The sequence below is a fragment of the Oncorhynchus mykiss genome, chromosome 6, assembly GCF_057628025.1.
Source record: "Oncorhynchus mykiss isolate SJ-2025 chromosome 6, ASM5762802v1, whole genome shotgun sequence".
NCBI classification, from domain to species: domain Eukaryota; kingdom Metazoa; phylum Chordata; class Actinopteri; order Salmoniformes; family Salmonidae; genus Oncorhynchus; species Oncorhynchus mykiss.
Window position 1 is genome coordinate 55,821,993 of NC_143027.1, and position 11,384 is coordinate 55,833,376.

General features: G+C 44.9%; 1 protein-coding gene across 2 annotated transcripts; it reads left to right on the forward strand.

Annotated features, from left to right (window-relative positions):
* Window positions 1-232: 232 nt before the first annotated feature.
* On the forward strand, window positions 233-11,384 carry LOC110526169 (transcription factor E2F8). Of its 2 annotated transcripts, none has more exons than XM_021606840.3 (14): window positions 233-744; window positions 1,784-1,859; window positions 2,049-2,297; window positions 2,387-2,540; window positions 2,789-3,094; window positions 3,304-3,465; window positions 3,720-3,857; window positions 4,125-4,319; window positions 4,417-4,504; window positions 4,637-5,144; window positions 5,335-5,610; window positions 9,152-9,278; window positions 9,475-9,827; window positions 10,103-11,384. In XM_021606840.3, the coding sequence occupies exons 2-14, from the start codon at window positions 1,791-1,793 to the stop codon at window positions 10,259-10,261; spliced, it is 2,784 nt and encodes a 927-aa protein (XP_021462515.3). In that variant the 5' UTR covers window positions 233-744; window positions 1,784-1,790; the 3' UTR covers window positions 10,262-11,384. The 2 variants fall into 2 exon arrangements, with proteins under 2 accessions (XP_021462515.3, XP_090094351.1); XM_090238225.1 differs by lacking the exon at window positions 233-744 and adding an exon at window positions 1,427-1,626.

Genomic DNA, 11,384 nt, shown 5'->3' on the forward strand with positions numbered 1-11,384 from the left:
ATGGTACTATTATATAAGTATATTGTGGGTACTTTATATTAGAGATTGGTGGGCTCATTGTAATAGCTGGAATGGAGTTTTGTAACGGAGTCAAACATGTGGTTTCCTTATGTCTGAGGTGTTTGACTCCGTTTAAAACACCATTCCAGCCATTACAATGAGCCCGTCCTGATATAGATCCTCGAACCAGCCACCTTTGCCGTATATTCGTGTTTTCTTCTTCGCCAAAATCAGAGGAAAAATAAACTATGGAGACATGTTGAAATAGACGTAACCTAATTTAATGGTTGCCAAAATTGAATTGGCTTTATGCCAAGTTTTTGGCAAGATATCTGTGCGGCGTTTAATGTAAACTCGTGGGATCAGGCGTTGTGTGAGTAGTTTCAAATTGTGATGGTTGGCTCTATCCGGTGGGGGGAGTTCTGGGCGTTCTGTACGCGTGAAACTAGGCGGGACAAATGAAATGGTCCTCAAATCAACGTATTTTACTCACTTGGGTAGGACTACAGGGCAAAAGTTATTTTGGCTCTCCTTTTACACCCTTAGTGTGAATTAGCTGATCGTCTGGTTCCGAAATTGCATGGGGACATTGACAACATTTCCATTTTTTTTTCAAGATATTAGGATTGTTTTGTCAGCCAATAGCAAAGCACACGTTTATCACCAATGCCTTTAGCTGCTTGACTTTGCAAGGGGAAGCAAACAAGAATTTGAGAGGGGCACAAATGTAACCTGTGCTATAGGGTAAGTAACTACATATATTTGTGTTCATCATTTCTCTTTATGGGACTGTGATTGTCAGTCAGATCTTATTCCCCATCTTTAGCTAGCTAGCAACTGTACTTTACACCACCTTACTGTACGTAACTAGCTGGTCAGCTAGCTATTGCTATCCAAATTGCATGGGATCTCATGTAAATAAATGTGCATTTGTAGTTTCTAACATTTAATACACCTCTTATGAAGTATTAAGGCGCGTATTTGTGACATAGCTAGCAAAAATGTAGCTGTTATTGGAAGACCTAGTTATAGCTAGCGAGAAAGCTTTTTAGAAAAGGGTGCAAGTGGTGGCATTGACCCGCGCTCGCAATAGCTCATTAGCAGGCCAACAAACTAGTTTGTTGGAAAGCGATACAATTTGTTCTGCCCAGCCTTTATTAACGTGTAACAACATTTTGTTACGCCAATGTATTCCTGCGGACTTGCTTTCGTGCACTATAAGCTATGTAAAGTAGCACAAATGACCCGCGTGTGTCACTTTTCCATGTTCCGGGTTGTGTCACTGGAATGTCTGCACATTCCGCGCCAATATTTAAAAAAAATATTTACCTGCGCGGGACGGTCCGAATTCGAACAGGTCATCGCCCGCTTCATTCTTACTGGTTACTTGCCGCAAAATAGGCGTGTCGTTGAAGCGGTTTTGCTTGATCATTGGACGGAGTGCATGTCAGTTACCGCCAAGCGTTAACTGTGATATTTTGATTCGATTCGATTTTTAATATTAATCTATTTAAATCAACCGAGAGGCACGGTATTATTTGGTAAATGTGATTGAATTAGAAGCGTAGCTGCTAGCTATATCGTTAGTATGTTAACACCGAATAAATATAATGCAGTTAAGAAACGGTAACTAAGCCTATAACGTTTTGTGAAACTTGGATTGAGTGAATCAAATACATTGGCTTGCTTGCTAACGTTAACTGTTATTGATCTAACTAGCTAGACACTGCTTTTTTGTTAGCAAATATCAGTCTTACATTCTTTATTTTAAATTGAAATTTAGTTGGAAAATGTCGAGCACTTCACCGGAGTCCCAGTATCTGAGACATACAACTCAAACCACCACCTCTAATCACAAGGTTAGTAATAGCTAGCTACTACATGTTTCTGTTGATTTTTAAATCCAGGTTACTATCTTATTGTTTATATAGTAGTTAATATGCTGTATAGGTATGTTCAAGGGTATTTGACTGACTGTTACATAACTAACTCTAACCGTGACATCCAGTGATCCTTAAATAATCTTTGCTATTTACTTTCTCCAACAGGGGAATGTCTTTGCAGAGCCACAAGCACTGACAAAAACACCAAGGAAAGCATCTACCCAAGACACTGTGCTAACAGAGATTCAATCCAACATGGGACCTCTTATGACCCCAACTAAAGGAAGGGAGACTGGGACTGGTGAGCCTTGGACCCCAACCTCCAATTTGAAAATGCTGATGAGCGCTGCCAGCCCTGAGATCAGGAACAGAGAGAAAGAGCTGTGTATGGACTCTGAGGGAGGGGATGCCATGGTAAAATAATACACACACAAATGAGTCTGCAGCCAAGACCTTAGAAATGTATTGATTGCCTGTTTGATCTTTTTCCTATTCACCCATAGGACCACGAGCTTGGAGAGGAAGGGGAGAAACAGATCAGCAGAAAAGAGAAGAGTCTGGGTTTGCTCTGTCACAAGTTCCTGGCCCGCTACCCTGATTATCCCAACCCTGCCCTCAACAACGACATCAGTCTGGATGATGTTGCCACAGAGCTTAGTACGTCCTGTTTTACTTCTGTCTCTCCACTGTCTTTATTCCCATTTCATTTTTTTCTCAGAATAAAGCTGTGTTACCCTTGTATTTTCAATTTTTGAAGAATGCCATAAATACAGCATGCATTCCCTAAGTTGAGGCCTATATGCTGATGCTGTAAATAAGCAGTTGCAAACTATAGACAGACAGTATACAAACAAGACCACTTTACTCCTGTTCATTCAACTCACATTCTCTCTTTGGCCGAACAGATGTGGAGCGCAGGCGCATCTATGACATCATGAATGTGCTGGAGAGCTTGCACATGGTCAGCCGGCTAGCCAAGAATCGCTACACATGGCACGGGCGCGCTAACCTACCACAGACCCTGGCCAAGTTGCGGCAGGTGGGCGAGGAGCATCGCTACGGGCAACAGATGCAGCAGATCCGCCAGCGCAGCCTGGAAAAGGAGTTGGACTCGGACGGTGAGGAGAAAGAGAACGAGGAGGTGGAGGGAGGAGAACAGGGCCAGAAGGAGATGTTCTTCGTGGAGCTTCCTGGGGTGGAGTTTAAAGCAGGTGAGAGGCCAGGATTAACCTCATTTGATTAAGATATATTAATACAATTGTTCGTAATATGTAGCATGCAATTGATTGACCCTGTACGGCAAGGATTTTGTAGAAAAAAGTTTCCTCTGTAGATATTTCTTGTTTTAGTCGGCTGAACTGAGTGACCATGGTCTTGGCTATGTAATAACCTTGCTATTATTCACCTGTGTTCTCTCCAGCCTCCGTGAACAGCAGGAAGGACAAGTCTCTGAGGGTGATGAGCCAGAAGTTTGTCATGCTGTTCCTGGTGTCCACACCTCGGGTGGTCAGTTTGGATGTGGCTGCCAGGATCCTCATTGGAGAGGACCAGGTGGCTGATCAGGACAAGAGCAAGTTCAAGAGTGAGTGTTGAGCCTTTCATGCCTCTGGCACAGCCTGTGGAAGTCTGTATATAACAGAATTACTAACTAGCAGATCTGTTCTCTCAGCCCATTTTTAGCTAGGATACACAAGCTTTGTCATACAAGTTGAGTGTGTAGTTGGCACAATAAGTAAGATTCTGCACACTGAGATGCTCCCTCAAGTGTTTTAAGACCTTAGGGTCTTCATCTAGTGATGATGAGTAATGTCTGAATGTGTGTCTGTGTGTTTGCAGCTAAGGTCCGCAGGCTGTATGATATAGCCAACGTGCTGCGGAGCCTGAAGCTGATAGAGAAGGTCCATGTGACAGAGGAGAAAGGGAGGAAGCCAGCCTTTGAATGGACCGGCCCTGAGGACTTCCCCAGTGTGAAGGGTAGGCACTCATCAGAACACACTGTCTTCCCAATAATACTTCACTTGAAGGGGTTACCATACATAATAACACTATCACAAGGCCTTGATTTCTACATGGTCTAGAAGTACCCTGTGCCATTGAAGCTATGCTGAACTTTTGCTATACAAGTTAGTGGTTTATATGAACTTTGTGAGTCAGACACTATGTTACCATTGAACCTGTAATGGTGTCCAACCTGCCTCTCCCATTCACCAGACAAAATCTTGTGTTTCAATTCACACATAGAGACCACTGCCACTACAGCGACTGCCAAGAGGAAACTTGAGTCTCGTACCTCCGTAGACAACTGTGCCAAAAATCTCTTCTCCTCTCCGGGGAGTAAACGCAGCTTCACCCGCCACCCCTCCCTCATCAAACTGGCCAAGAGCATCCAGGAAGACCGGCGAAAGATCAACTCAGCCCCCACCAGCCCTGTCAAGAGTAAGTCCTGGGAGATATTTAGATAGAGTCTGGGATATTATTCAGATGTTTTTACTGAGAGTTGGGTGTGTAAATTAGCTTCTGTTTTTCTTTTCAGATGATTCCTCGAGCAGTGAGTTCTTTCCCACCAAAATGGCCCAACTAGCGGCCATCTGTAAGTTCCAGCTTGACCAGCAATCAAACAAGTAAGTGCTTGCCTGATTCTCATTGCGCTATTGTATCCTTTATTCTTCTAAATTAACCAGAAACGTTGTACGTTTCCTTGTTAACCTCAACTCAGACTGTCAGATGTTACAATGAGTCTTTTCCCATTCCAGGGTTGTTGACAGGACACCGAAGTCTGCAGTTACTGTGACTGAGGCACTGCCAGCTCATCAACAGAAAGCTGCTAAAAAGCCAGGAGCTCCACAGCCCCCAGTATTAACACCCACAGAAGCCCGTGCCAGCACTGTCCACCTCACCCCACGGGCACAGTTCACCCCCCAACCTACTGGGGCAATGTCCTTCCACCCTGCCCAGTGTTCACCCCTCATTCCTATGCTGCTGCCCCAACACCAGGGAGGCGGTCCCTACGCCATCTACATGCACCCCTCGTCCTTCAAGCCACACCCCCTAACCAGGCCTCAGCCAACCAGCCTCGCTGTGCGCTCTATGACCTTCGAGGATAAGACGGGGCGGAGCCCGAGTGATGTCACAGTGCAAGGCCACTCGTCTGCTACGAACAAGCTGCCAACCAGCAGCCCCTCGGCATTAAAACGTGTGTGTTCAGAGAGAACTTCAGAGGAAAGCCCCTCCAAGGCCAAGAGGATTGACCCTAGCACCAGGGTAAGACCTGTTCTTTAAACGCTACTTCTGCCTCTACGCAGCTCAGTTGTACCTACTTTGACCAGAATGTGAGGTGACTTGTCACTAGTAGAGAACTTTGGCAATGACGTACAAATAAAGAAGCCTGATAAATAGTTATAGCAACAGTCATACCAAGCTAACCCATCTCTCTTTCTCTCCTCTCCTCCAGGACACGTCTCCTAAGCTGTGTGAGATCCTCCAGGCTCGTCTAAAGGCGCGTCGCGGGGGTCTCGTCTCCAGCCGTCCCTCACCCCGAGCCCTCCACCTGGACCCAGAGTTCGTCAACACCCCTGGGAGCTCAGTGGCCGTCGCAGCCAATCAGACACTGGAGCAGAACCTGGAGACCTTCCTGGAGAAGGAGGAGAAGGTCACAACCTCAGACGGCGAGGCAGGGCTCACGCCGGTCAGAGCTGTTCCACTGAACCCTCAACACCTACACACAGAGGTAAACACACACACACACACATAGCTAAAATACCGATACTGGTAATAACAGAAAACACTTGGCTTTAGATGTTATGTGTACAATATCTTTGGATGATGTATAGGGATGTGCATCTTTCCCTTTCAAGAATATTCGATACACGGGCTCCAATACGATACGTTTTAGTTTGAAACGATTAGAGAACGAATCAATGCGATACGATTCAATGCACAAACATTTGTTGCATAAACACATTCATTTTTTAAAAATATATATGTTTGTCACCTGCTCCAATTACAACGGGTGTAGTCTTTACCGTGAAATGCTTGCTTACGAGGCCCTTCCCAACAATGCTAAGTTTAAAAATTGTAACACGAGGAATAAAATACACAAAAATGGGGCAATACAGAGAGTACTGGTACCAGATCAATGTGCAGGGGTACGAGGTAGTTGAGGTAGATATTTACATGAAGGCAGGGTAAAGTGACTCGGCGTCAGGATAGATAAGAGTCAAATAAGAATGGAGTATCAGCAGAATATAAACGCGTGTTTGTATTGTCGGTGTGCGCGTGTGTGTTACGTACAGTATGTGAATGTGTGTGGGTTTTGTGCGAGTGTGAGTGTGTCTATAGGCCAGTGTGTATGTATAGTCTTGTGATTGTGCATAGAGTCAGTGCGAGATAGGGTCTGTGCCGATTGATCTGGTGACCATTTAATTAACAATTTAGCAGTCTTATGGCCTGTTGGTCCCGTGAGCCAATGCCCCGGTACCGTTTGCCGGACTGTAGCAGAGGGGTAAGTCTATGGCTTGGGTGGCTGTAGTCTTTGGCAATTTTTCGGGCCCTCTGACACCACCTTATTTATATAGATGTCTTGGAGCTCTGCCCCAGCCAGTGGAAGTCTAAATTAAAATCTGCTGATGATGAAGCTCATGAGCTGAGCTTCTCTGAGCTGACTTCTGAGTGTGTGTGTGGTGTGTGTGATGTATGTCTCTGGTGTGTGATGTATGTCTCTGGTGTATGTACTATGTAAGCACCTGAGCTGAGTTTTTTGTCCCCCATCTCAAAATCAAATGGTTTTGATGTATGTATGTATGTATGTATGTATGTATGTATGTATGTATGTATATATATATATATATACATACATACATACATACATACATATATATATATATATATAGAAAACATATGCACTGAGTATACAAGGGCTCCTGAGTGGCGCAGCGGTCTAAGGCCTGCATCTAGAGGTGTCACTACAGACCCTGGTTCGATTCCAGGCTGTATCACAACCGGCCGTGATCGGGAGTCCCATAGGGCGGCGCACAATTGGCCCAGCGTCGTTAGGGTTTGTCCGGGGTAGGCCGTCATTGTAAATAAGAATTTGTTCAACTGACTTGCCTAGTTAAATAAGGGTTTAAATAAATACAAAACTTTAAGGACACCTGCTCTTTCCATGACATAGACTGATCAGGTGAAAGCTATGATCCCTTATTAATGTCACTTGTTAAATCCACTTCAATCAGTGTCGATGAACAGGAGGAGACATGTTAAAGAAGGATATTGAAGCCTTGAGACATGGATTGTGTATGTGTGCCACTCAGAGGGTGAATGGGCAAGACAAAATATTTAAGTGCCTTCGAACGGGCTATGGTAGTTAGGTGCCAGGTGCACCTGTTTGTGTCAAGAACTGCAATGCTGCTGAGTTCAACAGTCTCCCGTGTGTATCACCCAAAGGACATCCAGCCAACTTGACACAACTGTGGGATGCATTGGAGTCAACATGGAGTCAACATGCTTTCAACACCTTGTAGAGTCCATGCCCTGATGAATTGAGGCTGTTCGGAGAGGAAATGGTGGAGGTGCAACTCTATTAGGAAGGTGTTCCTAATGTTTGGTATGCTGATCGTTTAAAGCAAAAATATTGCTGATGGTGAACCTGAATAATCAAAATTAAGTCCCTTCAGCAGGTATAGCCAGATGAGAGTTGTTTCTGATAGCTTACTTTAATTCCGGTAAAACAGCATTTTCAGGGCCTCCCGGGTGGTGCAGTGGTTAAGGGCGCTGTACTGCAGCGCCAGCTGTGCCATCAGAGTCCCTGGGTTCGCGCCCAGGCTCTGTCGTAACCGGCCGCGACCGGGATGTCTGTGGGGCGACGCACAATTGGCCTAGCGTCGCCCGGGTTAGGGAGGGCTTGGTCGGTAGGGGTGTCCTTGTCTCATCGCGCACCAGCGACTCCTGTGGCGGGCTGGGCGCAGTGCGCTAACCAAGGTGGCCAGGTGCACGGTGGCTGGCTTCCGGGTTGGATGCGTGCCTTGTTAAGAAGCAGTGCGGCTTGGTTGGGTTGTGTATCGGAGGTATCGTCTCTCCCGAGCCCGTACGGGAGTTGTAGCGATGAGACAAGATAGTAGCTACTACAACAATTGGATACCACGAAAAAGGGGTAAAATTCAACAATCAAAAAAACAAAAACAAAAAACAGCATTTTCAACAGCGCATACAGTTGAAGTTGGAAGTTTACATTAGAGGTTGACCGATTAATTTTGTATATATATTGAAGCAGCATTTCAAGACATCAGTCAGGAAGTTTAAGCTTGGTCACAAATGGGTCTTCCAAATGGCCAAGCATACTTCTAAAGTTGTGGCAAAATGGCTTAAGGACAACAAAGTCAAGGTATTGGAGTGGCTATCACAAAGCCCTGACCTCAATCCTATAGAACAATTTGTGGGCAGAACTGAAAAGGTGTGTGCGAGCAAGGAGGCCTACAAACCTGACTCGGTTACACCAGCTCTGTTAGGAGGAATGGGCCAAAATTCACCCAACTTATTGTGGATTGGGGATCGTTTGACCCAAGTTTAACAATTTAAAGGCAATGCTACCAAATACTAATTGAGTGCATGTAAACTTCTGACCCACTGGGAATGTGATGAAAGAAATAAAAGCTGAAATAAATCATTCTCTGTACTATTATTCTGATATTTCACATTCTTAAAGTAAAGTGGTGATTGTAACTGACTGGAGACAGGGAATTTTTACTAGGGTTAAATGTCAGGAATTGTGAAAAACTGAGTTTAAATGTATTTGGCCAAGATTTATGAAAACTTCCGACTTCAACTGTATATAACAATCTTAATATCATGCAAGCCATTTTAGTATTTGAATGCTGAATGTGCCACACAGATTTGCAAGACCAACTCGCGTTGGTCAGCACGTGAAGCTGGGCACAGTGCACAGTTTGACTAGGCTACTGATATTGCCTGGAGTTGTTTGGCATGCAAAATTACTTGTAGAGCAATGACTGTCTAAAGAGTTACATGCAGTTCGACACAAAAGATGAGCGGTATTTTCAATGTAGAAAGAATGTAAAACTTATGAACCAGTGACTCATAACATTTTAATCGATTTTCTGACAAATGCATGCTACATTTGGTCTGAGTCTGAAGACATTCGCACTTGTATCTTCAACATTTGAATCTGGGACCGATGCGTATCGGTGAATCGTTGCGTCCATAATACTGTCTTAATGACTCTTTTCTCGGTCTGTCTCTCTGTCGGGTTCCAGACTCTGATCCCCACTGGCTACCTGATCCCCATCTCCCAGCAGTCACTCTTCAGCTACAAAGACCACAACACAGAGAGCAGCAAAGCCTTCACACCCACCTACAACATCTACCACACACCCACCGCAGGTATACACACCTTTAACATTTTTTCACAGTCAGTACACACACAAATGCAAATTTGAACTGTCTTTTTGTTTATTTTTTTCCTGGGGACCTTGAGTAAAGCATACAAGCATTCGGTATCAGATTACTTAAACTCAATTCAAATTGGAAATCTGTATCTTATGACTGTAATTAACTGTCTTCCCTCTCTCCTTCCCAGGCTCTAGACCTCCCCCGATCCAGGAGTTCACCCCTACCAGCCTCCCCCTCCACAGGCCTCCCCCCTCCTCGCCCTTCTCTGCCCAGGGACACCGCTTCCCCAGCCCTGCCATCCTCAACTTTACCCTGCAGAACCTGGGCCTCATCCCTGGGCCTGGCTCTGTGCCCACTTACAGCCCTGGCACTGGCCACACCCCGGAGCACCCCAGCTCCATACCCAGCCCCCTGCCTCCCCACCTGGGCCTGCATCAGAGGGGCGGCATGGTGTTTGTTAAGCCCATGTCCCCCGTGCCAGTCCAACACCAGATGACCGGCCCAGGCGGACAACCACTCACGCTAATCAGCCTACAGCAGGTGAGATACATGCTTGCATACATACATCCACACAAACACTGTTACACACACAAACACTGGGTCACACATACAGACAGCATACTTACACACACAGCCTCACACCCCAATAATCGTCACACACACAAGCAGTCAAAGGCAAACCCTTCCTCCCTAATTGCTAATGGTGTGCTGCTGGTTCAGTGCTTGGGTAACTAGCTTCACTGATTATATAAACGAGGTGTGATGTTGATTGTAAACGGCTAACTTCTCTGTCGTTGTCTTTCTCTCCTCTTCAGATGACCACGCCCAAAGGGACGGCCCTCCCCCAGCACAGTTTCTTCCACACCCCGCTGGCTACCGTGGTAACCACCAGCCATGGACACACGGTGCCAGCGGGCACCAAAACCGTTTACATCCCTCAGCGGAAGCTGGACGTCACCGCTGAGGACACCTAAAGACTATGCTGCTACACAAACTTTCTGTGTGTGTGTGTGTGTGTGTCAGCCCTTCAACATGTGTGTGTCTGTGCATGTCTGCATGGCTTTCTACGGTCCGACTGTCGTATTTTTTAAGGCGTACTGTAGGTTGAGTGGTTTTGTGTTTTAGGGTATGTGATGTCGCTATATGAGTTCATCCAAAACTGGTCCATAGGTTATTCCAGCGTTTCCCACACTCAGTGCACGTTTTTTTTTTTTTTTTGTGCTAGTACTACACAACTGATTCCAATTATTAAAGCTTGACGATTAGTTGATTATTTGAATCAGCTGTGTAGTGCTAGGGCAAAAACCAAAACATGCAGCCCTTGGGGTCCTGAGGACTGAGTTTCAGAAGCCCTGGTTTATTCCATTTCTACAGGGGAAGACAAAGTATGTGAACATGGTGTGGAAACTCCATACAGAAACAGCTGCGAGTCACCATCATCACAGCTAGCTCCATATATAACTGATGGTGAGACCAGCCTTGGTAAATACTCTTAACCCTGGGGCTTGATACACGATATGCTGGATATTACTGTGTAATACTATAATACTACAACATACTTTTGATACTGGTGTATATGTATGGAAATATGATTAGGGCTCACCAGTAGGTATTAAACTGGCGAGGGGTGCTTTCTGTGTCTGAATACTAAATAGTGAAACGGTCTGTCTTTAGGTTTTAAAGGGTTGTTTGCCAAAATGTAATACGCTGGCTGAGTATTTCAACATTTCTCAACGAGAAGTTGTATTGAAGTCCCATTACATCATCAACGTGCCATAGAGAAGAACACCAACCTAACCCCAGTTCACTGGGATGACATTAATACATGACAGCGGAACTTTAATGACTGAAATGTATTGTAGATGAACTGTTTTTGTATGTGCCAAATGGGTAAGACTACAATTTTGCACATTGTACATGCTAACTGTTACCCTTCAAAAGCTGAACTGTATGTGATTAAAATGTAAGGGGTGAATGTTTTTTTGATAGGATTCCTACCTTAGGCTAAATCAGGTAATTGAAATCAGATCTTAATGCATAAGGAATGGACTTTAAGCACCCTTGTATATAAAATGGTAAACTATTAATATTGTTAAA